The sequence below is a fragment of the Python bivittatus genome, unplaced genomic scaffold (assembly GCF_059951505.1).
Source record: "Python bivittatus isolate LINGU-HERP-01145 unplaced genomic scaffold, Pbiv_v1 ctg000080_np1212, whole genome shotgun sequence".
In the NCBI taxonomy this organism is placed as follows: Eukaryota; Metazoa; Chordata; class Lepidosauria; order Squamata; family Pythonidae; genus Python; species Python bivittatus.
This window is the reverse complement of record NW_028277035.1, coordinates 52,743,257-52,771,119: the sequence shown is the minus strand read 5'-3', so window position 1 is coordinate 52,771,119 and position 27,863 is coordinate 52,743,257. Positions and strand designations below refer to the sequence as shown.

At 37.0% G+C, this 27,863-nt stretch overlaps 1 protein-coding gene and 1 long non-coding RNA gene across 4 annotated transcripts in view; one reads left to right on the top strand and one right to left on the bottom strand.

Moving 5' to 3' along the window:
• Positions 1-6,643, bottom strand: part of IPPK (inositol-pentakisphosphate 2-kinase) — a 30,579-nt gene extending 23,936 nt beyond the window's left edge. The window contains exons 1-2 of the mRNA XM_007428663.4: positions 6,308-6,643; positions 2,633-2,680 (exon numbers count right to left, since the gene is read on the bottom strand). Of these exons, the coding sequence (XP_007428725.2) occupies positions 2,633-2,680; positions 6,308-6,580 (321 nt within the window). The 5' untranslated portion in view covers positions 6,581-6,643. The remainder of the gene's footprint in view (positions 1-2,632; positions 2,681-6,307) is intronic.
• A 116-nt stretch (positions 6,644-6,759) lies between these two features.
• LOC112542988 (uncharacterized) lies at positions 6,760-26,187 on the top strand. Of its 3 annotated transcripts, XR_015794857.1 has the most exons (4): positions 6,760-7,061; positions 20,585-20,881; positions 22,931-23,003; positions 24,548-26,187. It is a non-coding gene; the product is annotated as an uncharacterized LOC112542988 (long non-coding RNA). The 3 variants fall into 3 exon arrangements; XR_015794856.1 differs by having other exon boundaries at positions 22,931-26,187; XR_015794855.1 differs by having other exon boundaries at positions 20,585-23,003.
• The last annotated feature ends 1,676 nt before the right edge of the window (positions 26,188-27,863 follow it).

The window sequence follows — 27,863 nt, the reverse complement described above, 5'->3', positions numbered from 1 at the left end:
CCAAGACAAACAGTACATTCATCAGTACTCAGCATTTCACTGAATACATTGTCAGTCCACCTCTTCTGGAAAGTTACAGTTCGTTCAGGGCAACTGCGTGCTTAGATAAATTTAGTAGCGCATCAGGCCACAAAAGACCTTTCCTATCAAGAAAATAGCAAAATAAGCACAAAATCAAGATGTGGCCTTCCATACTGTGTTCAGAAATTAATGTAAAATCAAGTCCCTGCCTAGAAAATAACGGGGCCAATTACTCCCACTCAATTAACTAAGAATCTAAACATAAATTAGGATGAAGGAAACCAGAGACAAAGCAGCACAGGAGCAGTACCTTGGCTTCTTAAATGTCACTGCCATTGGATATCTGGCTGGGGAAACTAAGAGCATTTCCCCACTTGTACTTAACCTAGTACAGACATGGCCCAGCACCTTTTTATTTTGCACTGTCCTCATGACAATTCCTTTCTCTCATCCAAAGTCAGCTTAACTAACCAAGTCAGCTTAAAGTCACCATTAACTCTTCTAGTATTAACCTTATGTTGGGGGGATATAGTTTTCTGCTAGCTTAAGAAATGGGTAATACTAACTTTTCCATGAAGAAGCACCCCAACCAAATATCAGACTCGAAGAGTCCCATTCCATAGTATATTGCAGTTAACTCTGCTACTGAATATTAAGCAGCATTCTTGCCTACGGGTCAGAAATTAAATATGCATATCTAAGGAATCCAGTACTGGCCTGAACAATTTTATTTGTTTAGAATCTTAACATAAAATAATGAAATTAAAATTCCTTTTGAACTTCATTACAGGTTTTATAAATGGAACATGCATAAAGAACCAAGTATATGAAGAAGTGAACTTTGAAACAGAGCAATTAAACATAATTCTAGATTGGTAAACTGAAGCCATCTCATTTCTTCTTTACCCATGAGTCCCTTTATAGAGGGCAAAATCCAACATCAGGTGAGCAAGATTCTGCTTCCTCAGTGGATTCTTTCCTCCTCTCCTCTTCTTTCTATAGCTTCTATTTTTTGCACTGTCCTCATGTAAAAAATTTAAGTACTTAGCAATCATCCTATGCTTTAGGATATTCTATGTGCTTAACCTCCATATCTTATTAATTTTTAAAAGGTCGCAAATTGTTTGCATTATTCCCATCTCTAATTAAACATACTGAAGAGTGAGACCCCTCACTTCATCATGCTTGCCATCTTTTATCTTTATATTTTATGTTTCATTGATTTGATTGTAATTTCTTTGTTTGATTATTGTGAGCCACCAAGAGTAATTGAGAGTTGGGCTGTATATTATTATTTCAATTATTTATCAATAATTATTTCAAATTATTATCATTTCATCTATTTGTGATATTATCCTTTATCATACAATAGTACTGCAAGGCTGCAAGGTAAAGCCATGTTTGTTTAATTACTCAATGAATACAGGTGCTGTGCTTTTTCTCACAACATTAATAACTATAACTAATGCATTTTAATATATAGCTAAGAATTCAAAGGAAATTCAGAGGAAGTTTTTTATCACCACTCAAGAAACAATTACTATTTAATTTGCTATGGTAAGGTTTCCAAGTCTGGGTATATTGGGCATGAGCTATGAGAGAAACTAATATGTTGAGTATGCTAATATATGCAAAAACACAATGGAATTATATTTGAATCTAGAATTGGCTATGCTCCAACATCTGGATTTTTTAATATTCAATATTTGTAATCTAAATTAATCAAGAGCCTGACCTGGCTCTTCGCCCAGGCCCTTGGCTAGTGTGATTGAAATCCCCTTGTCTTTTTTTTCTTTTTTCCATCTGGGATTGTTATTTTTGTCCTCTTTGTTCTTTGTTCTTTTTTGTTTTGTGTTGTTTTCTTGTTTTAATGGGTTTTTTTAAACAATTTATAAACCACCCAGAGTCACTGGGAGTCAGGCAGGATATGAATAATAATAATAATAATAATAATAATAATAATAATAATAATAATAATAATATTCACACTGAGATCAGCAGATCTTATCCCCAGGCATATTTGTAAGGCAGAGTTGAGCTCCATATTTACAAATTATGAATGTTTGTTGTTTTACCAGAAGCAGATATACATAGGACTGCCAAAAGATGATGGGTTGTTTCTTTTATAGATTAAACATATGGCCTTTTCCTAATAATATAAGTTATATATCAATGGTTTAAAAATGGTTCCTTGGTGAAACCATTTGAACTGATTACTGTGAAATAATATTTCTAGAAATGTGGAAGCTATATTTGATGTAAATATTATGCAGTGCCTTTTGTTAAGGACCATCAAAAAAGATACCTTTATCAGTATCTCATTGTTATGTACAAATAATTTATTGAAAAATGTAATTTACTAATTGGTTAAAAAGATGAACCAATGTTGTTGTCCTTAGATTTAAGCTTATATTTTAATCAAATTGCTGTTGATTTTATGTTTTCATCTAGAAAGTCAGAATATAAAAAAACTTTTTAAAGTATTTCTTTTAAAAACTATAAGCAATGGACTGTGCAGTTGGACAGAATTCTCTTTCTTTGGGAGAAAATGTAAAATAAGCACGGTCTCTCTTTAGCAAAACAACAACAAACAACAATCATAATAACTCACCTTATTTCGGTTTGGAGGAAATTTCAAGAAACGTAGTACTATGCAATGCTGGAATGTAAAAAAAATTTGCAGAATTAACATCATTATTTAATTTGGACTATAGGCTGCTATTGATAAAAATAAAATTGGACAAAATAAATCCCTTTTCTTTTAGACTGAATATAGGCAAGTAAATTTTATCCAGTATGCAGCTTTCAGATGATATGAGCCAGAAACCTATCAGAACATGACTTGCTCCAGTCAGCAAGCGACTAGATCAGAGTGTGATCTAAGTAAGCTTGATGTAATCCATATAATTCTGGACTTCATGTGGGTGAATTAATGTGCATGGATGCTGAAAAAAAACAAATGAAGCACTGAAAGTAATATCAAAAGTGTTTGATACAACTGATGTGCAGGTAAACATTTTAATATTTGGAGGGAGGGAGATAGTCCATGTTTCTGATAATTAGCTAGTTTAAGTTTTGGAACAGATGACATAGAAAGTTTTATTTTCAATCATGTTTAAAATAACCTCTTAATGGACTACACACATTTAATGTAATATACTCTGGAGGAAATGGTTAATGTTTGTGATGCATCAAAAACACAAAGCCAGATTACTAGTAACCCCTCTCCTTAGATTCCTTTCAATTAGAATATTTATATCACCCATTACAAATTATTGTTGTACTCTGAGTTCAAGATAGGCTAGGGATAAGCTACCAGATCTAGGCTGCAAAAATCCAGACAACTACTTCTAAATGGCAGGAATGAGTTAAAGATTTTCTATATCTCTTTTCTATCAACTAGCAGCCATCTGCATTTCTGCAGTCCAAGAGGCTTCCCATAACTAAAACACTCAGTAACCCAAACTGGTTTCAGCTTTATCCCATTGGAGTGTGGCCAATCCAAACCCATTCAACAAACCTTTTGAGATGCAACATTTTGTTTCAAATAAAACACATCTCCCATTTCATGCTTGGCCCTACCACGTTGCAGCAACCAAAACCACCATTGTCTAAAGAGGTGTTTGATAAAGATGAATTGCAATGTAAAGGTACATTCTTGTAGCTAAAACTGTGGATAACTAAAAGTAAAAACAGTTGCATTTAGATATTAAAAGCTAGTACCTGGCATTACAGACAGTTATAAATCTCATATCCAACTTATCCCAGTGCTTGGAACAGAGAAGAGTGCAATTTGATTCTGAACATTTAGCACTGCTCCTAAATTATATAAGTTAAATACACACTTGGGAGGAAATGGCATTTGTTAAGTTAATAAACTTTAAACATTAAGAAAAAAAAGCAGCAGAACCTGCTCTGAACTTTTCAGTATGCATGTTCAACCTCTGCTACAAAGAAAAGAACAGAATCAGCATAAGGCATTTAGGACATACAATGCAAACTCTCTATACTCTTGAGTTTTGTTTTTGTTTTTGTTTCTTTTCTTCTTTTCTTTTTTTGCTATTTGGTACCAATTAATACAAATTACTTTGTAAAATACTCTTCTCTAAGTATTATTATTTTCTACTATTCCACAGAGGCCCATTCACATATCAACAAAACTATTTTGTGCCTAGAAAAGTACCAATACTAAATGCTGGATATTGGTTGATCCAGACTTAACATTAATTATTAGTTGTCATGATGCATCTTCCAGATGTATACAGTAGATAAACCACTGTTTATATGATTTCCTTCCCAATCCATGTTAAGAATTTCAAGGAGCTATTACAAATAGCCACTTTTGGGGATGGCTTTGAAATAAGAGCAACCCAAATTACTTGAACTATGTTTTTATCACAAGAGTTTCCCTCAGGAAGATTTGTTAGATATTGGTTCATGCAATACAATAAACTTTGGCTAAGCTTTACAAACCACAATTGGATATAATGTTGAACTTTACCGCGTATGTTTTTACCTTGCCTCCTCCAAAGCTTGAAAAAAATTGATAACATTGTAATGTGGTTCCCAATGAGAAAGAAGTTATCATAATGGCATAACATATTTTTATTCTTTGTAACTCAAAAGAATGTTGGAAAGAAATTTTGTATAGGGCAAAGCTTCTGTCTGTACACCCACACAATAACCCTCCAAAATCTAAGCAGAACCCAATTTGTTGTATGAAGGGAAGCCAGCAAAACAAAGATCAGGTTCAAAAATTGGACTGATCTTTTCTACAGAGAAAAAATTCCAGAAAATTCCCTCAATGCAAGCCTAAGGGAGAGGCAGTTGGGCAATGGCTCCAAATGTTGGTGACTTTGCTATTCTAAGTCCTTCCCTCCTCCTTCCCAGTCACATGAACATAGCCTTTGCAGCCTGCCCCATGTTTCCCAATGCACACATATATACTGTACAACCCACACAGATGTAACATGAGGGGACCACAGAGAGACATTGTAACACAGAAGGAACTACAGATGACTGCTGATAACAGAGTTGGAAAGAATTCCAAAAGCCATGTTCTACATATTGTCCCAGAGAATGTCTACTTTGAAGAAAATAAACAATTAAAAGAATGCAGGGATTATTTAATACAAATTATTTATTGGTTAACTCCTCATTTAAGAAATCATTTACCTCTTAATCTGAGACATAATAATGTGTTGAAGTCATGCAGCATTCTTTGTAGTTCAACAGAATACAAAATGCCTGTTTAAACCCAAAACTTTAACCTCTACAGTATATTTCTTCTTAAAAGAGAAAGTAGAAGATGCCAAAAGATAAAACAATCACATGACAGCTCTCAGAAGCTTCCAACGGGGGCCTATGCATTACATTTACTTTTCAGTATTTCTGAATTATTTCATATTTCTCTGAATATTTTTGGATAGAGGAACCTTGACCCAAACATATCAGGCTTCTTGAATTCTGCCATGACCCTCCTAGGACATCACGGCTTGCTTTCCCACATACTTAGCTTGTGATGTCAAATGCAATTGCTTTAAAAGTATGACTCAGGCACTTCGCATTCAGCTTTAAAGGACTTGCTCTCAACCTGCTTCCCTTCCTGCACCAACTTTTAGGAATTCTTACAAGAAGAATTCCGGTAAGAATGATTAAGGACTCTCAATTTATGCTAAACTACAACTTCACATTCAAGATATGGGTGGAGTAAAATGTTTTAATCTCGATCAGGCACGCAGCGGTTCCTCTGTGTCTCAGGGGGACCCAAGGCATGCTTTCCCAAACTGATGACAGTTTGCTTTCTCTGATCGTTTCCAATCTTGCTTCTACTCTGGATTCCAACACTAACTTTCAGTATCTATATTTACGGAAAGCAGAATTGAATTATTGCAAAAAAACCAGACTGCAGAGTTTGCAAGAGCGTGGAAAGAGGCAGAAATTCGTTTCCAGGGTGTGAGAGCGGGGCGGCAGGAGATTCTCCGGCGACTTCCCACTGTTCCCACCAGCCGAACGGGGAGAGCAGCGGAAAGGCACCCGGCCGGTCTGAGGGGAGCAGGAGGAATGCTTTCTCCGGCCCGGGGGGGCCGGAGATCCGACGAAGAAGACGACTTCCTCCTCCCGGGCCGCTAGCGTGACTGCGGGGCCGCCGGCCGCAGCAGAGACGGAGCCGCGCGGGGGGGAGGGGGGCGGAGCGCTACCCGAGACCAGAGAGCCGTTGGCCGCGGTCTCGAGACAGGCGCGAGGTGAACAGTGGGCAGCGCGCGGGCCCCCTCAGCGGCGTTACCTGTCTGTGGGAGACGACGAGGCTCTTGTTGCCCTCCCCGTGGTATCGCCATTCATTCTCATCCATCTTCTCCGCTTCCATCCTCCGGTCAATGGCACCTTCCTTACGGTTTCCGGGCGGGTTCCGTTCCGTTCCGTTCCTCTCCTCTCCTCTCTCTCTCTCTTTCTTCTTCTTCTTCACCTCGGCTACAACCGCGGCTTTTATCGCCTTCCTACGCCCGCCCACAAGCCCAAATAGCAATGAGAGCACCTTTTCCGATTCTCTGATCGTCATTCACGAGTCAACCACTCAGTAGTTTTTCAACACACACTAAGCTGCCGCCCGGGTCAGAACAGGAAGTTCCACCTTCCGCCATCGGGCAAGTGGAGGTCACCAACCCACGATAATAGTGCAAGGAATAAGGGGTGGGACTTCCTTGGCTAGCCATCTTTAATGAGGGCTGAAGCTTCCGCTGCCGTGGTCGAAAGAATATGGCCGGTAATAAACGCCATCCACAGTCCTGGAAAAAAGAGAAGGCTACACCAGCTTTACTGAGTATGCGCACAAGAATATTGCGCTAATGTATACGAGAAGCTGGATTACTTTAAACGATGCAATTACTTTGGAAAGGGTAATGATTGTTCTCTTCATTAACTTCAGATATTCATATTTTTATTCTTAAGTCATAGGATGATATAGTCAACGTAAATAAAATCAGCAGTGAAGATTGACACGGGACAGAATTTAAGGCTCAGTGGAATTTACTTCTGAATAGGCAAGTATAAATTGCTATATAATGCTGCTCATATTATTTTGCCCCTTTCTAAAGGTTTAGAGAATGTAACGACAGATTTTAAAAAGCATTTAACCTGCATAAATAATCCCAAGCCCTTGAGAACTGACTTAATACACAAGACTTTACAGCGGTAGCACTATGTGAAAGTATCTTATATAGAGTCTTGCATTTTGTCCATCAAGACACACATGATCTGTTTCGATAGCAGTTCTGGAAAATGTTAGCAGAATTGTTTCCCCGCTCCATTGCTGGCGAGGGTGATGGATACAATAACATGAAATCAAATTTTGAGAGGGAAGAGTGGACGCTGTCTTTACTTGCTGCAAAACAAAAGAACAGCATTTTAGTATAAACCTTCAGTGCGCTGTTATTGTTTTTGCAGAAAAAAATGCTTTTTCCAGAGATGAACATTCAAATGTGAGGTCTCCACCTGTAGTCTACACTGGTCCAATCTATTTAAGAAAAGTGTGATGGCAACAGTAGAATATCTGGTGTGCGTGCCAGAAGCCTCAAGCTATCGTTCCTCCTTAATCTAGATAAGAGTTGGGTAAAATGTTTGTCCTGAAAACGTTTCTCTTTGGTGTAAATAAAGACACGTGGTGCTGGCTACTGGCTTGGCTGGGTTGTGTGACTGCCTCGGAAGGCCATCTGCTGGGAGACTAGCGGGCTTCCTTGTGCAATTGGTTGGTCACTGTGAGAACAGACTGCTGGACAAGATGGGCCAGGGGTCCAATCCATCAAGGTGATTTATATAGCTGCCCATCTCACAATTGTAACTCCGGGCAGTCAATTTAAGATTAGAAGCCCACAGAACTAGAATAAATAATAGCAAAACAATAATAACATGATAATAGCAGAATGGCACCCAAAGGCAATCAAACTAAAACCACATAGCTTCAGTCATGTCAGAAAAAAATACAATGATGGGCTTGCCCAAGCTATTATTGTTATTGTTGTTGTTATTAACATTTTTTCTTCATTCCTCAGCTAAAAAGGCTCTCAGAGTAGCTTACAGATCAGTAAAATACTAAACCTTGTTTGTCCTCAGGTTTAAACTCTGCACTGGAATAGCTCTGTAATTTAAAGGAAATGGATTTCAGATCAACAATGGAGCAAGTCATATGTTGGATATAAGAGGCAAAATCCAAATAGTTGTGCCTAGACTTCAGACAGGAATTATTTAAAAATTTTGGTGAAAGACTACTTTAAAACATGTTTTTTGCTGTGAAAAGCTGTAACTTCAATTGATATTATCTTGTGGTTTTAAACATGAGGAAAACAGCCATTTTCATAATTAAAAAACAAAATAATGATGATAATATGTTCAATGTTATGGGTAACATAGATTACCCACGTAATTTTGGATTCACTACTAGAATATATGATGACATAATTTTTAAACAAATGGCACATTTGGTTGTTAAAGATATCTTTACTGGTATTACAAAGCATACCTCTAATAACTACCTACAATTATTTATATTTGGGCAAAATAAAGAAATGACATGTAATCCTGCATGAAAGGACTAAGTCCTGCTATATATTGGTTTAATTCATACCCTTCAATCCCATAATGAAAATAATTGGGCTTCAGATATGGTTGTTCATAGGGGCCTAAGTTACAAGTCGTATTAAGCTAACCTTCTCCATAATTCAGGATTATTCTAAATAAGCAGGCTAGTGTGTTCTGCCCTATTGTTCCACGTGACTTGTCAATATGAACAAACAAATCTGGGAACATTTAACCTGATTTATATAACCTTCCATTGAAGCAACAAATGTTAGCATCTTTCTCTTCTACCAAATCAGAATTTTAAGCAAATACATGTCCTTGACTGCTTGATTTGTTGCACTACTGTTATTGGCAAGAAGAGCCAAAAGAGAGCAGCTGGCAAAAGTCACTAGTGGGTTTACTCAATCATTATAACCATAATTGGGAAGAAACCAGCTGGTTGTAACTTTTTTGCCATATTCTTCAGCAGTGCATTTAATTTTTTTTCCTGAACAACTACACAGTTAAACTTCTTCAGGCATTGGTCCTGGGCCAAAATATTGCTGCAGTTTGCTAGACATGAATTCCAAGTGCTTTATTTATTTTAAGTTAAATATTTCCCAACAATTGCCCTTTGCTTTATGCTACACATCTATCCCTTGCTATGACTCACTTCCTGGAATGGAAAATGAGAAAAAAAAATGTTGAAACAGTTCAAAACAGCTCAGATATGACATCATTGCTAAAAGAAACTGGCTTTTGCATTATTTAATAAATTATTTGCATGCAGTGAAAGTTCAGTGTAACAGTTCATTGGGGGAGGGGGTTCCATCATATTGAAACATTTGTTAAAATCCAGACTTCCAGGGAAGCAACGGTGGACTGAAGATGGCTCCATGAGAACAGAGCCAACAACCATGGCAGAACAAGGAGCTGGCTAATGGATCAATTCCTCTCCGGAGGAAGAAGAGGACCAGGATTGCCCACAAGGGCTCCATACAGTGGATCCCCACGAGAAGACTATTAGATAGCAGTCTCTAGCAGGTTTTAGAGCTCTGGGAGCTGAGAGAAAACCATCTCTGCCTAAGCCACAGTTTGGAGCCTTCAAAAGGACACTGGTTTGCATGTTTCCTTTCTTAATCACTTCTGAAAATTGCTTGTTAACAAATTTTTCAATATTAAGAACCTTCAAAAAGGCAAGTTTCATTACACTGGGTGAGATTCCTTCTATCCTTGATAAAAGAAATTTTATGCAAATGTAAGAACTTTAAAAAATTCTTATTTTTGAATAAACAGCAGAAGGGTGATTAGAATGTTGATTTTGGAAAGTTATAAACAGACTAAGGAGCCAGAGGGATTTGAAATAAGATTTTGAAACTTATTACAAGAATCATTCCTATGGATTGTTTAAAATTTTATTTAAACAATATAAAGATTTTGAAACTAAGTGTAAGAAACCTTCCCATGAGAAAATGTTGATTAGAAAAAAAATGATAAGAGGGGACTTTGAAGGTTGGACACCAGAGGGAACAAAAAAACCCTAAAGATTATAACTAAAGGAGAAGAGACCCATTAATACAGAATGAAGCCAAATAATCTGACTTTGGAAGAATTCAAGGGTATTTGGGAAGAATGCACTCAGAAATTACTCTTAAGATTGTCTGCTACTATAAAATGGATTCAAAAGAGGTTATAGAAGAGTAACAGATTTTACTGGATAAAACAGAGACTCAGGCTGATTTGAATGTGGATCTGAAAGTGGATTTAAAAATGTCAGGCTACAAGAATGATACAGAATGATATGGGAAAAGAATGATACGGAAAAGGATGTTACACTGGATTTACAAATTAAACCAGCTGATGTCTTAATAACTAAAAGGGACATATAATAAATCAGAAGAGTGACTTGGACAACTTTCTTATCTTGGATATACAAGAAAAACATGTTAAATTTATGAAGGAGTTTCTGAGAAAAGATAAAGAGAAAAATGAAAAGAAATCAACTTTTGGCATGTTATTTAAAGGGATTAAAGATCAATATTCTTAAAAGTAAATGGAAGGAATACAAAGTTGGTTTATTTGATCAAGGTTAAAATTGTTTCTGATAGCTCTTAATGGACTTTTCTTGACTAGGGCCAAATAACAAGGCTTTAAAGATTTGTTTATAGATAAGAGACAAGATATGGGAAGAATAGATCTTTCGCTGTATTTTTAGAGAAAGTGATAAGTTACTGTGTTAAAAGGAAAGGAAAGGAATATAAAACTGGTTTACTTGATTAAGGTTAAAATATATATGTTGTTAATTCTGGTAACTCTTTAGCTGATTAGGACAGAATGACGAGGCTTTAAAATTTGTTTATAGATAAGAGATGAGATATAGGAAGAAGAGATATTTTGTTGAAATATCAGAGAAGTTGATAAGTTACTGAAATTGTTTGTACTTGTTTTGATGAAGGGGAAGTCATTTCTTTATATAACTCTTCTTTTTTCTTATTATTTTTTTCTTTTTTTCTCTGCACTAGTATTAGTTTTTGCACTTATATTAGTTTTCTCAGCACTCATATTGGTTTTTTATCTTTGTATCTTTAAACTTCAATACAAATTATTATAAAAAAAAAGAAATGGGTTAAAATCTCACTGTACATCATTTCAACCATTTTAGGTCATTTGTGTAATTAGGCAAATGATACAATTTGCATCAATTTATGCTATTTGAGTAATTACACTTTGATGTAAATCAAGGCAAATTATGTGAATTGTGCCAGTTGCATATAATTATTCAAAACATATTAATTTATGTGAATCATTCAGTTTACTTCCGTTACAATGGACTTTGTTGTTTGAGATGATGTCCAGATATAGTTTGTCAGTTTCCAGAATTTGCTAAATCAGGGTTCACTAAATGAGTTTCACTATACAGGTAGTCCTATTTAATAATGGTAATTAGGACCAGAATTTCTGTTGCTAAGCAATGTGGTCATAAAGTGCAACATCACGTGACTGCACCACTTAGTGACAGCAGTTCCAGCAGTCCCCGGTTACCATTGTTAAGCAAATCACTGCAGATCATTAAACGAAGACCTCACATGACCATTAACTTTGCTTGTGGGAAGCTGGCAGGGAAGGTTGCAAATCACAATTACATGAGCATGGGACACTGCAACGGTCAGAAATCCGGGCAAGTTGCTGAGAGCCCAGATCGCAATCACATTACTGTGGGGGTGCTGCAACAGCCAAAACTTTAAGGACTGGTTGTAAGTACCACTCATTCAGTGCTGTTGTAAGTTTGCATGATCATTAAACAAGTGGTTGTTAACCAAGGACCACCTGTACTAGAAAGTACAAACCCTGGTATATGCAGTTTCAAATGACTGCTTTATGTAAGGTCTGACTGTTTTCTTAAAGGAATACAGGTAAAACAAAAACAAGTGGGCTGTTGGATTATTCCAAATTCAGGTGGCAGGCTACTTCTTTGGGGTATCTCAATTTGGTTGAATTCTGAGTAAAAATGCACCTGAGTGCACCTGAAGGTAGTCCATCACCATAGCATCCTTCTCTTATTATCACTTAATGGGGTTTGGATGGATTTATAAAAGTGGTAACAGAGGAGGCTGTACTTTACAATAACCATATTATTATATCAATAACAAGTGTATGGTTACTGTAGCAATAAAAAATATATCCTGTAGACATATGACTTAGCCACTCATGGGAATCTTGTGGGTGATCACAGTAATGCTGTGTGATTGATATAAGAAATTGCAGCACTGCTTGATGCATTACAGATTTCTAAGGCAGCTGTACACAGTCTTTATATGTGAATTGACTGGCTTCCAAAACACTGTCATGAGGCAACTCTTCAGAAAATGGCTTGAACCCTAGTTTTAAATATCAAAAGTGGGAAATTCCAATATAAGTAACAAAACATACAAAATTGACATTTTCTTTCTGAAAGGGAGATGCAAGCTACAAATCTGTATAAATTTAATTGGACTCAAAAATAACATGAAAAGAATAAATGTATTTTTTCCTTTGTTTTCAATTGAAGAACCAGAGTTTAATTCTGTAAATTCTGCCTTTCTCACAAGTTGAGTTTGGATATTTGGGGTATTTTGTCAATGCACTCACAATATGTTTCCATTTTTAATACAGATAGTTATTTCCAAAACATGCTGGACCTTGTGATTATAATTCAACATGTTGTAATAAAATATGTACTCAATGTAATGAGCTACTTTGCAATATATCCCTAAAAATAACAGCTCCAGCAAACAGCAAAATTCACAGTTTAGATCATATTGTTTAAAAGGAATGCAGTGAGATATTTTGAATATTTGAGGAAGTGAATAAGAATTAAGGATGGGTCCTCAATCTAATGTCATCTGTGGGAGTGTATATGAAATGCATGAGAACATTAATCTTTTTTTAGGGTTGGAAAAATATTTAAGATTTTCCAAGGTTTCAGCATTGTTATTGTTGTAAATCAAACAATTTCCAGAAGTTTTCTCTGCTACTTCCCCCTTCCTTAAGCAACAGAAAACACAAAGCAATTTCATAGGACTACTTTGGTGCAAAAATAGAGAGGGAGGGTGCAGGTGGAGTGTGGCACTAGAATCTGTATTATTTATGATATACTGGTAGGAAAAGTGGGGACAACTGAGACACCCTGGCAGGCAATACTAATTCTAAATTGGACCCAATGTATAAAATTCCAGTGGCAATTTTGTGGATCCCACAGTGGATAAGCAAAGCCCTACCTGAGATTAGTCCTATTTTCTATTTATCTTTACTGCTTGGAAATGGATGATTGCCTTACAGCCCCAAATCCTTTCTACTTAGCACCCAGTGAACAGGCTTTGATCCAAATACTGTACTAAATGCTTGTAGAACTCTGTAGAACATTCATCTTGGACTTGCTAAATCATAAATCACCACAACTCTTGAAATCTCAGTCTCTTTGATCCCAAATGGTTTTATCAGAATTTTGCCTTACTCCCAGTATTGCCAAATAGTCAATCAGTATTTACATCAGAATATAGATTCCTCAGGTTTTACAAAACATTTTCATTGTGCATATTGTATTTTCATGTAAAATATTAAAATTTGGAAAACAAAACACTGCATCAAAATGGAATACCATGTAGTGTCAACAGAATGCATCAGCAATATTAGGTTCATTAAATGGAGATTATAAGTAGGTTTCTACCTGCAGGTTGTTTGCTCTTTTGTATTTGAGGTTTTGAAACTTAGCAAGAAAAGATTAAACACTCCTATAATGCTCCTCTGACCAAAATTGTGCCTTCCAGCATTTGTTATCATTATTAAAAATCTTTATGATAAGCTATAAGAGTTCCTTATACATGTTTGCTCCTTATTAATTTGTGAAAAGAAGGAATAGCTAGACCTCCCTACATTTCTCAAGTACATATTGAGACTTTAAATTTCATACAACTAACACTGAGTCATATAAAACTTGAGTTTTAATTCAAATTAAAGGATTTGGGCTTTTACCTATACCTAGTAAGATGCCAAACTTCCAAAATCACATTTACTGTTTCTGTAGATTCTTTGGATTGTACTATGCAAATTTCTTAAAAATTAACTTCAGTATACACATTTCCATCAAACAAATATTCTCACTGAATGTAGAAGCAAATGACCAGAAAGTTTAGAAAAGAATGCCGCTATTGAAAAGTTAATAGGGGCTGGGATCATTCCACTGAAAAGTGGTATTTTAGTTAGTTCTGTAAGGCTGTGCTTAGTTTTGTAATCTGTAATGCAGTAATGCCAGTCCAGTACTTTGAATGTCACTACTGAGGTTAGATAACATGGGTTTCAAACTCTTTCACCTTTTATATAAAATGCCACACAGTAGTTCAAAGGTTCAAGTCTCAGTAGACAGAAAGGAAGTTCATTCACTCACATCTAGAAACCTTATTTTATGATTGTCACTAATAGCTCAGAATTGGAAGTAAAAATTGGAAGTCTGATCAACTGACCAAAGGAAAGAGGCCTGATATAATAGAAGAACTATTCCTAAATCATTCATGGGTCTCTGTGGTTTTGTGTAACAGTAATAGGCCGGGCAGAAGTTCGACCTGTTACCAAAACTATTGCAAGAATACGTTATACAGTACTGCTCTTCCTTTATGATTTCTTAGATGTGTTTCTTCAAAGATTGGATTCCAAGAAATTACATACATTACATATGAAATGACTCAGGATTTAGCTTTTCTGAAAAGGGGGAATTCTTGGGTGGAGAAAATTGAAAAATAAATCTATAATAAAATTCCCAATAATGTTTTAATAAAATTCTGTGGTGCAACTATACTGGAAATAGTGTGTACAATTCAAATTAGCGCATCTCAAAAAAGATACTGCAGAAAAAAGATATAGAAGATGGCAACTGAAATGATTGAGAAATTGAAACTAATCCATATAAGGAAAGTTTGCAGTGCTTGAAATTTTTAATTAAAAAAAAGGCTAGTAAAAGAGATCATCATCAAACTTTTTACATTTGTGCCTGACATGAACACACTAGATAGGAAGATATTTTTCTCCCTAATACTAACCCCAAGTCATCTAATTGATCTGAATGGAAAAAACTCAGAACATTGAAAAGAAAGTATTTCTTTAAATAACGTATAGCTAAACTTTGGCATTCCCTACTGCAAAATGTAAAGGTTGACACCATTTGAATAGTTTTAAAAGGGAGGGGTGGTAAATAAATCAGTGGAACATAGATTATCAGCGGCTACAAGACATGATAACTGGGTGTTTCTTCCATTACATTCTTCTAACCTTTTAATGTGAGTTGCCAGAAAACAAGCACTCATATCCAGCAACTTTCCATGGGCATTGTCTTGTCTATTGTAGAAACAAAACGTTAGGTCTAGGATCTGATCCAGCAGAGTTCTTTTTATGTAATTACATGTTTTCCTGATTTGCACAGTCTAACTTCAGTAACATGTGAAATGTTTGTCCAGACTGTTGTGGGCAATATAGGGGAAAATGGGACTAAGGATATTGCATTTCTGTGACCAGGGAAAATAAATTGTTTAAGGTACTTAAACTTCAGGGTTTTTTTATTATGTACCATTAAGTCAGTGTCCACTCTTAGCAACCACATAGATTTTCTTCGGGTTTTTAGCAACACAAAATATGTTGTGCATCCTTGTCCATAAGTTAGACATTTGTTTTAAATCTATTTATTTATATGGTTTTATGGAATCATCATACAACAATGTTTCTTACAGCAATACATTCCAATTTGCATTAAGGAGAGTAAACAGAAACCTTAAGAAGATTCCTAGGATAAATAATCCCACCCAAGGTCTTTGGGTCTCTTTTGTACTATGACCATTAAACCTTAAGGTGATTAAAGGATTCATTTTGATAAGCTGAAATCTTCAGTTTAGCTAATCAGCAACTGAGGAACAATATATTATTAGGTCTGTAGTTTCATATCTGAAAGAATTTCATAATATAGCAATAAACATCTCTGGAGAATTCAGTTGCACAGAAGCATCACAAAGCCTAAGTCTACAAATACATTATTTGTTTCCAAGAGGAGCCCTATTATGGGTTTTCATAATAAAGGTTGCAACTAGAATGTCCTTGTCCTTGTATTTAAGGTTAGTACAATGCTTACCAAGGGTGATATTTTATTTACCATATTTGCTGCTTATATTCATTATATATTTGGCTTATAGACCCTATAAGCAAGACAAATCAATATAGAATATTGATTTATGTTTTAGCATATACATAGTGAAAGTCATCCCTGAGCACTTTCAGAAGACAATGAAAGCACTGCCACATCCCTTGTAATTCCCCTCCAACTCCATTGTCTACCTTGCCGAACAACGATATCACTTCTCCCAAACTGCATGGGATAGGAGAAACCCCATCTGAAACAGTCAGCCATGAAATAAAGTCATAAAGAAAAAGGCCCTTAGTTGGCTACAGGAAATGTTTGGAATTTGCTATTTTTTGCCAAAGGAGATGTTACAGAGTAGTGACTGAAAAGGGCATTCAAACATCTGTATCTGCCATATTTGCAGTTCCCTTGTTTTGAAGCTCTAAACAAATCCCCATAAAAATAGTGTGCATTCAAAATGCCCTGCTTAACTTTGTATAGTGTAAGGGCTGTGCCAGCTTTCTGTTCACATCGTTGACATGTAATTCGACCAGGGTTATTTCAATGTTTATATGAGACTTTGTATGCAGAGTAGGGTTAAATGCTGCTCCTGACAGTAATCTTTTCCTTCTCTAGTTCTTCCCCACTTCTCAGATGGTTTTCTTCCAGCCTGATTTCAGGAGAGGAACTGTAGCAGTAAAGCTACAAGATTGAGAGGTTGTAACATCCAACAAGTCTGCATCTCTTCTGTGGAATAGATCCCATTGTCACACCACAGCCCCATTTTAGACAGCTCTAAGATAGCCCTTTTGAAAATTAGCCTACCCCTCACATGTTGTTTCAGCTCAGAATTGCATCTTTCTGATCTGTTGTCTGAATGTTTTACTTCGTGAAGCTATAGTCTCCTCTCTTTCCACTATGTAATTAGATTGACATGGGTTAGTATAAATGGATATTCATCTGTCCTGTCATCCCTACCCTAGCCTGTTCATCACCTTCTTGTATTGTTTTTAAACAGAGAATTCTGTAATGTATATGGATAAAGATCTCCTCTATGGTTTCCCCTACTTGTCCCAGAAACATCATCATTCTCTTCATGTATCTTAACCCACTCAAAGTCCTCTGGAGATGCTTCCTTTTTTTATTTTATTTATTTTTTATTTATTTATCATATTTGTATAGCTGCCCATCTCACAAAAAAGCGACTCTGGGCAGTGAACAACACTCAATTAAAAAAGAAAAACAATAAATACATATAAACAGTCATTATTAAAACTATAAAAACTATAAAAAAGCACATGGAACAAGAGAGGATAATGTTAACCACAGTAAAGGAACAGTCGCAAAATCTCCCCAGTCCCCTGGGACCCCCAGGCCTGATCACACAGCCAGGTCTTGAAGGACTTGCGGAATGTTAAGAGGGATGGAGCTAACCTCACTTCCAGGGGGAGAAGATTCCACAAAGCGGGCACCATGGCAGAGAAGAACCACCTCCTGAGACCCATCAAATGTAATTTCCTGACAGGCGGGACCTGCGGCATGCCTTCTCTGCCAGACCTGATGGGATTGGCAGATGTAATCGGGAAGAGGCGGTCCCTCAAATAACCCAGCCCCATGCCATGCATTTTTCTTGAGTCTCTGACTAAATGGTAACCGGCATTCTGTTTTTATTGCTTCTTGTTTCTCAGATTAAACTCCTTCCCTCCCAAAGTAGCTTTCTTTTAATTATCAACAGCAACCTTTATGCATGTTTCTATGCAATTTTGTGATTCATTCCAGCAAGAGAGATCTATTTATGATTACTTCTAGATTTTGATCTTAATTATTGTTTGTTCACTATTTCAATCTGGTCATTATTCCCTCCCACAGTATGTGCCCTGGTTTTAGGAATAAAATGTCTATAGAGTTTAATGTTTCAAGGTTGCTTAGAATGTTATACAGCATAGGTTGATCAAACAGCACTCCAGCAACAGGTACTACTATATATTTTGCCTAAAAAAAACAACAACGATAGCTGTATTGGTCTTAGGGAAGGGGCGGAGAATTCCCAAGATTTGTAGTTTGTAGTTAGGTAATGCCTTTATAAGGACCCACTTATAGTACAAAAAATATGCAAGTTTTTGAGTTTTCCAGAATTCTTGCATCTATTCAATTTATAGACCACCCAACTCTATTGTGATTCCTGTAAGTAAATGTATAAAAGAATTATACAGTTCATTTTAATTAATTTAATATATTATAAATTAATTTATAAATTAATTTAATTATATCAGTTCATACAGAACATGTATATCTTTATAGGCATTCTGCTATTATACTTAATCATTTATAGTAATTTTGAAAGAATTAAGTTTCTGTAAGTTACCCCATGCCCCACCTAGATTACTAGTTGAAAACCACTGACTGAAACTATAAACCATGAGGACATTTTTTCCAAATGGAATAAATATTTTCAATACCTTTCTCTGGCATCGATTTTATGTTAAAAAAAAAAAAGCACCATCTACTGGCTACAAGAATGCTGAGTTCCTATTATAACTTATATATTTCACCTCTCAAAGCTTTCTAGAGATAGTAACCTCTCAGTTAAAAGAGTTTTGGGGCACCTTAGAGATTTTGTTATAATTGTTATGGCATTAAGTTTTGGGGACCGTTTCTTTTTAGCAGTGGTGTCAGTCTACTCCATGGGAACGAAGCAACTGAGTACTACATAGTCTGGAGGGTTTAATTTGGTGGCCCTGGTTAAATCCATTGCTCCCTCAGTATGAAGCCTGTCTGAGAACTTTGCTGAACAGGACAGGAAATTCCATTGACCCAAGCCTCAAAGTTTTAAAAGGAATATAATCGGCATGCTCTTTCCCAAATGTGCCTTCGAAGTCAACTTTGTCCATTGCGTTAATAATACTGTTTGTCCCAGATAATATCTGGAAAGGAAACTAGCCAAGCATTCTTGTTATGAGCCTTGATACTGGGGAATTAATTCCAAAAGGAGGCCCACCCAGCCCCAAGTTTATAGAAAGTCTGCAAACAGCATCAACTGTTTAGTTCAGTTTAGCCTTTGGGGTCAGTAGTTCCCTAGTTCAATGCATTAGCTGTACCTTTTGGTTCTGTTATTCCTACCTATTCTAATAACTGAATGTTAGAATATCAGGTGTTTAAATATACAGTGGTACCTCGAGTTATGAACGCCCCTCCTTACGAATTTTTCGAGATACGACCAGCTCCGGCCCCAAAAATTTACCTTGACTTGCAAACTCTGCCTCGAGTTACGAACCGGATCCGCGGCCATTTTCCCTGCTGCCACGCGGTCGCGGCTCCCTGTGGGCGAGATCGCGGTAGCAAGGAGACGTTCGGTGAGGCTTGTGGTGTGTTTTGTGGCGTTTGGAAGGTGTTTGGTGTGCTTGTCAGCATGGCTCTAAAGAAAATGCAGAGCAGGCTTGGCAAGAATAAGGCTTTGAAGAAAAAAGTGACGATCGAACTTAAGAAGGACATTATAGAAAAGCACGATCGTGGTATTGGTGTGACTGATCTGGTCTTGGAGTACAAGATGGTGAAGTCGACCATCTCGACTATTTTCATGTTTTTGTGGTTTAAAAATAAAATGCATATGTTTCAGAACTATTTAACCGTATGTATTTACAATGAACCTTATGGGGAAATTTGCCTCATGGTGCGACCAAATTTGGAGGGCGGAATGGATTAACCGTATTTACATTGAACCTTATGGGAAAATTTACCTCAAGTTGCGACCAACTCGAGTTGCAACCAGAGTCACGGAACGGATTAAGTTTGTAACTAGAGGTACCGCTGTATCAATATCTGAGAAAATATATCCTAATTATTGTATCAATATGGTAACTGAATTCACATTTCTTTACATTACATGGAAATCAAAAATTAAAGTGCCCCACTAGATTTGAATCTTCTTTAACTGTTATAAAAAAAGCTTCTATTTACAGAGAGAGAGAAAATGCAGGTTTAAATAGTAGTTTGAGAGAAAAAGAGGCATTAAAATACATACACATTGTCTTGAGTATTTTTTTTAGATTCACAGATAAAAATGGAATAGTTACATTAAAAACACAGTAAATGATAGAGACCAAAAATACTGAGACGAGAGCCCTGTTTGTACAGTACCATCCCTTGCTATACCTGCACACGTATACACACTCACACATGTGTCAACATTGTCAGGATCCAGTTCCAGCTCCTGTTTCAAGGAAAGAGGGGAATTCTACTAACAAACCCATTCCCACAAGGAAGAGGCCTGCAAGAAACCCATACCTGTCATGGAACTTTCATTCTAGCCCAACCTATATTTTTGGTCTCTATAATATATTATGACATCCCACATCTTCCTTCATTTCACAGCTCCCTGAGGCCAGAGCTTGGAAGCTTAGCTGCTAGGAATGTTATCATGACATGTCTATTCTGGAGAAAGGAAGGAAAGAAAGAAGTCCCATAAGAGTGAGCGACCAAAGATATAAGAAGGGGAAGAAGAGCTAGCCCTGATAAATCCATCTTTTCCTTTGAGCCTTTGTTGAATTACCACCTCCTTGGTCCTTCACCTGGTACAAATCATGGGCATCTCTGCTCAGTGAATGGAGAAAGATCTGCATCCTCAACAATCAGCTCCTGGTATCTACACGAGCAGCAGGATGAGCAAAGGTATTGGGGTTCTTGACTATGTAGGAAACCTTGAAAGTATATAGTCCCTCCCTCCCTCCTTCCCTCCCAGATATATGCATATTAATCTGCAATGTTTTAAAGAAATGTTAAATGTAATCTTTTAAAGTGTAATAAATTTATTTTTTTAAAAAGGAATTAAAGAGGAACTATGCATTCTGGAGGAAGAGGCAGTTTTTAAAATGTACAGTATAAAAATCTGGCCCTTAGCCAGCACCACGTACATCATATTAGCTAAGGGCCACATTTTTATATAGTACATTTTATCCGTACATCACAAGCACAGTCCACAAGACCAATTTTGAATGTTTTGAGGACACACAATAGTGCTACATCTATTATTATTACTACATTCGTGTAGAGTAGTAGTTACAGTGTTCAATTAGGACCTGTTAAAATCCATCCTCAGCCATGAAAATTCACAGGGTGACCTTGAGCCACTTATTCCCTCTTGGCTAAGTCTACCTCACAGGGTAGTGGTTGTAAAGAAAAATTCAAGGAGGGAGTACAGTCTATGGCATCTTGGATTCCTGGAAGAAAGGCAGGATACAAATCTAATCAATAATAAGTAAATCCTACAAAACTGGCTCTTTTCTAAAAGCTACGGGATTGTTTCTCTGTTCTTACATACAACTGGTCTTACACATATTTCCCAGAAAAAAACAATAGCAACCATGTCTATGTTCTTGCTTGCCAAGAAAACAACATAAATCTGTCACCAGAAAATGAATTTGCCCTGATGGCGATTTTAGTTATACATATTTACCCAAGAGTAGGTCACAACTGAACTCAGTCTAATTTACTTGTAAAGAGGTATCTATTTGTAGGAAAGAAAGCCAGTATAGTTTTATCTATAAGTGAGGCAGTTATGTGGGAAGATGATCTTTATTTTTTCTTTTTGATCTCAGATGTCTCCAACAATAGGCTTTGTTTTTAACCATGTTATAGGTATGAATTAGTTTATCAGTGTCAGAATATCTGTGCTATCTCCAGCAACTGCTTTTGTAAACTGTAATTATAATGATTTTCAAGAGCATATGGCAGCTCTGGTGACCATATGGACACATTCCTGAAATTTTCTTGGCAGCAATATGGATATTTCTTAATTAAATTTATATCCCACCTTTATTTTGTACAACTCCTTTAGGATGTTTTTTTCAGCTTTCTAGACTAGCCTACAGTTCTGGGATGTCCTGGTGGTCTCCTTTCCAAATACTACCTAGATCTGATTCAGGTTGCTTAACTGCTGCCATTTCCTGTGACATCACGATTTTGTTGCTGTTGTTCAGTCGTTAAGTCGTGTCCGACTCTTCGTGACCCCATGAACCATATTGCGCCAGGCCCTCCTGTCCTTCACTGCCTCCCTGACTTTGCTCAGTTTCATGTTCATTGCTTCGGTGATGCTATCTAACCATCTCATCCTCTGCCGTCCCCTTCCCCTTTGGCCACATCATCACAACATCATGATTTTACATAGATGTAAACGTCACCATCTGCATTTTTGCTTTTTATTTCCCATTAACTTTACTGCTTATATCCTCCCCACAAATACTCTATCCATCTACCCATCCATCTAGTATAATAGTCCATGTTGTGATGAACTGAAGCCTGTGCCACAATAAACATATTATTATTCTTCAAGATGCCCCACATTTTGCTTTTGTTGCAACACATTAACATAACTATCTCTCTGGAGCCATTACCTGACCATTCTATATGTTACATGAAAACTTTACATTGGAAAGCAAACACACATAAACACAAAAGTCCAAGTATTATTTGTATTTAATCTTGAGAGGTTCCAAACAATGTTTGCACTACCTCCATCCCCTCTTCCCGACCTCACAGCAACACACATAAGAGTCCCCTACAGTTGGGTGGCCAATAAATTTAAATAAATAAATATCAGTTCCTAAAGAGATCAAATGCTGTCTCTAAACATCACTCAGACAAAAGGAAACAATTTACAAAACAAAGGTTGACATAAATATATAGAGAACCTAAGATTATACAGTTGCTGATTTTTTGCAGGTGAATTTAACAAGAAAAGCAGAGAATGTCATAGGATAAAAAAAAAAATCTACTTCCTTCAAAACAATAAAAGGTATAGTAGCAAAATGAACTGTTTTATTTTATCACAAGAACACATCACAAATAAACCAGAGAATTGCTCTTCATCAGGAACAAATTAAATAGTAATTATTGTCATCTTCAAAGAAATTAGCACTCATTCCCTTCAATTCATTATATAAAGGTGGCAAAAAACAGTTTCTCCCAACCAGCCTGAATCTTGGAAATTTGATTGCTTTTTGATTTACCACCATCTTTCAAAATGCTATTAACAAAAAGGATTCCTGTCAGTTGGCAATCAAAGATAATCCACAAAGACCAGTAATTTCCAAATACTGGCACCCCTTGCTGTGACATAATTCTCACTGCCTGAATCTTGCTGTTCATTTTGCCAAATTTTTTTTTCTTTAAATTGATTTAATTTCTGTGTGCTGCATAGACTAAAATCTTTCATGTTTCTTCATTTGGGTTATTCCCCTAACCAAAGTACAAACATATAGGGCAGTTTGAAGTAGTATTTTTCTTAAAGGTTTTTAAGCATGTTTATCTTAAATTTTTGTGTATGACGATTTCTTATATGTGGCAACACAGTTTACAGCATACTGCATCAGTTCATGTTATTACATAAGATTCCTGTGGAAGAAGAAAGAGTCAACAAGCACTATTGTTAAGTGGAAAATAGATGTAGGTAAACAAAGGCAGATCGATAGCTAGATCTTCTATAATAAAAGAAACTTTTTTTTTCTTTAATTTCCCTATCATTTCCATAATTTAGCTCGCATGGTTTAGAATTTAGAAGGATTTAAGATGACAATCTTTAGGGAACATGGTTTAGGATTTAGGATTTAGAAGGATTTAAGATGACAGTCTTAAGGGAACATGGAGACAAGCCTTCTCACTGACAGCCCTGCTTCTTTGGAACAGAAGACCTCTGAAATTGGACTCCTCTCTGCCCTTTCTTTCCTTTTAGGAAAGCCATTAAGACATGGCTGTCCTAGAGAGCCTTGGGAGGTGAAATGGCTTTGAGAAGTAGATTCCTCTAGTTATGGCTTTTTTTTTTCTGTTTGTAATTTTGAATGTTCCTTGAGCGCCAGAGTGACTGAATTTGTAATTTAATTGTATCGTGCTGCTTTGTTTCTAGACTCCTTACTGTGAGAAAGTCTGTATGTGCTCAGAGTCTTTGACCCCAATGTGGCATATAAGCCCCAGGGAATAAATAACGGCATACTGCATCAGTATCAGTATCATTATAAAACAAATGCTAGATTCCTTTTTGTAAAATCCATTTTTGTTCTGAACTCCTATGGTACTGGGTTCTGGCTAGAAGATGGTGGTATTCAATGTACAAGTTCAATATAATTACACAAATATGATTGAAAAGTGTCATATGGCTTTGATGTTATGAGTGATATTAGCCAGTTATTTTTTCCCATTCCTCATTCTCAGTATCACTTGACACCTAAATTAAAGAAATGAAAATAGTAATTTTTTCTTTGTGTAAAAATGGAACACATACGGATAATAAGATGTAATATAACCTAAATCCTTCATGTTTGTCTTTTGCTCATGAAACTAAAGAAAGAGGAATCTTCTGTTTCATTCTTCTGAGAAGATAAATGGTGATGTTTCACCAACAGACTACTATCCATCACTAGAAATTATTCATTTTGTCTCTAAAACCTATCATGTGCCCTCCTAATCTGCTCTCAAATGTTGGAGGATACTTCAGAGCAGATCTGAGACTGCAGGAGTTTGCAGAGATGGAAGAGGAAGCTCTGTCATGAGTGGAAATTTATTGACATGATGAATATCAACCCTGTGCTATTTACATTTTTCAGAATACCCTAAAATACAAGTAAATTGAATGAAATAAAGTTATCACTTGTATAAGTACTTTTATTAAGGTCATTGGGCTAGTGAAGTATAGAGTTCTTCAAATGTATTTAGTGTAGCAAAGCACAAAGTGGGGGAAGTTCCATTCAACAGAACAATTGTTCAACACAACAGCTGTGGAACAGAACTGGGCTCCGTGCTGTTTTCAGCAATATTTCATCAGTCCATGAACAGATGCACTGAATTAAAAACAAACACAGAGGAAAAATAGAAGGATGGAAATCACAAGAGGCTTTGGGTTACACTAATGAGGTAGCTTTAATAATAGGTTTAGTGCTGCTACTAAAGTTTGCAAATCCACATTAAATACAGAGGTTGTGAGAAACTCAGATATTATTCAGAAAATTTCATCAACCTTATTTAGCCACAATAATTTTGTTACACACATTTATCTCCAGAATTCTATTCTGCCTTTCTTAATGATAACTACTCAGTTTATACTCTCATTATATTTGCATTTTTAAGCCGGGTCCCACTGTGTGCCTTCTCTCACTTTACATTGTTTCTTCTTTCATTTTTTCTACCTTATGGAACTACCAAATATTTTCCACAACTATCTATTTGGAAGCAGCCTCAGATTATTTCCTTAATGTTTGTTTAAGCCAAACTTTTCCACATTTTATGAACTGTGTTTACAAGGCTTAAGTAAATATATCTCGGTCTTGCCTTCCAGGATTATGTGCAAGCAGTACGTAACAATCAGCAGATTCAATGACTTTTGTAACCTATCCGGCTTTTTCTGGGATGTGGGTGACCCAAAACTAAAAATGGAGACTTCTGGGAGATTTTGAACCACTCAGTTGCACAGGAGCTAAAAGGTTGCATTGTCACAAAATCAGCCACAAGGGGAAGAAAATTCACCAGGAACTAATTGTCCAAAGCATTCATACTGGGATTCCCTACCCAGTACTTTCTTTCTCTTCCCCCCACCCCCTCTCTCTCTCTGTTTGGCAGCATGTTTTTTTTTCTCCATCCTCCCATTTCACCAATTTGGGGAAAAATAATGGTAGGAGGCACTGAACATAGTCATAGATAAGTAGTTAGGGCTACCAGATTTCAAGGTCCCAAAACAAGATATTTGCATATTAATTTGCATATCAAATTTAATCACTTAGTCCCAAAAATTTCTGTTCATATCTTAAGTTGGGTTTTGTTATTTTTTTCAATCAAGTATAACTCTTTTAAAAACAAAAACTCTTTATTCAGTGTATTTAGCAAATAATACAAGCACATCCCCTAAGTGGCCACCTGAAGTGTTCAAGGAACCCCAAAAATGGAGGACAAGACTTAACAGAGCAAATTGAAACATGTTGTAATTTCTGATACAGCTGAAGCAATATGCAAATGTATATAAATAATTAAAATTAAGAAACTCAAAGTCCTTTTGTTTTTTCCTGTTGTGCCCATGGTATTTCTTCTTAGAGAAGTCTGTTGTAGTAGAGTTGGATTGTGAGAGACAAATCTTTAGTTTCAGTTTTCAACAAAGGCTCCAGTAAGTATTTTAAGAGGTGTTTGTCCCACTGGTACATTTGCCACTTTGATGAGCCAGATGGAAACTGGATCCTAATCCAGGAAGGACCAAATGGAGCACAACTGAAATCCTCCATTCTTGAGGATCCTGTACCTCAAGAGGCTGAGGCCAACCAAGATCTTGGCTAACCAGTTGGACCACTGGAGGATGGTCAATGCTTGACATGGGCTGCAAAAATAACTTCAGGAGACAGGAGGAAGAGCCGCATCCAGGGCAACAGTCAGACAAGTGGTATTTCAGCCCATAGAAGGGAGGGGGGAGAGAAAGTGTCTCAGAAGGGACCCTCCCTGGTTCTCTGGAAAGTAATGGCAGGGGAGGGGGCAAGTGCTTTCAGATTTGCAAGATTCTGTTACTGTAACTTTACAATAAGGTAATGTTAGTACTCATGGTTTTGGTTTCCTGACTGGATTACCTCGAAGGCCTGATAATGCTACCTCTTCCCTCTACTTGCTAAGCTCACTAAGGTCCCTCAGGTCAATTTTGAGAGCCCCTTCTTTTGCAGACGCCCAAAATTTTGGCAACACAAGTTGCTTTTGCTGGCTCTTTGCTGCTGCTCTTTACAGGCACCACTTCCCAGACTATGTAGATTTCTGCTTTCAGTGCTAGACTTTTTTTGCCAGACAGAGATAGTGCTGGAGCCTCCTGGGTGGGTGGCAGGGGGGAGAGCAGATGGTGTGAGTCTTGTCACCTCATCCAGCTTGGAAGAGGGTGCGGGAAAAGCCGGTGATGCCCCGTCAAGCTGTGGGGCACAAGAGCCAATGCTGCTTTCGTGGGGTTCCCTCCTACACCTTTCTTCCATACTGCAGCCCCACCCCCTGAGAGTGGGGTTAAGAGTTTAGCCCCTCCCCTCACTTTTGGCCCATTTGCTTCTTTTCTCCCTGTGCATGAGCCACACCCAACCCCACCCTCTGGCTCACAGGCTGCCTCCCGAACACCAGCCACAATGGGCAATTGTAGGACTCTAAATGCATCCATCTTTTCCTTCTTGGGCCTGTAGGTTGCCATAGCTACCATGGATGCCATGTAACAATGAGATCACCAGAGCAATCCCAGGAGGAATGCCCACACCAAATCTGAGTCTGCAGCACTGATTTGGAGGGGAGGGCTGAGTTTTTGTCTAGCACTCATTGACCATTGAGCTTTGCAGGGGCTGGGATTAAGAAAAATAGAAACAAACTAGTGACATGAGCAGGATCCATCATCTTGTTTCATGAGAAGGGAGATACACACACACACACACACACACACACCGTTGTCACCTTTTTTCAATTCTTAGTTGCCAGTGATGACTGATGGTGATGCTTTCCATTCAGTCATGTCCGATTCTCGGTGATTCTATGGACCAGCACTCTCCACATTTTGCGATCTTGTATGGCTTCTTTTAGTCATTTTGGTGTCAGCTTTGATGGTGTGTAGCAACCATGTTTTTGGGCAGCTTTGTTTCCTTTTACCACCGACCATTCCGAGCAT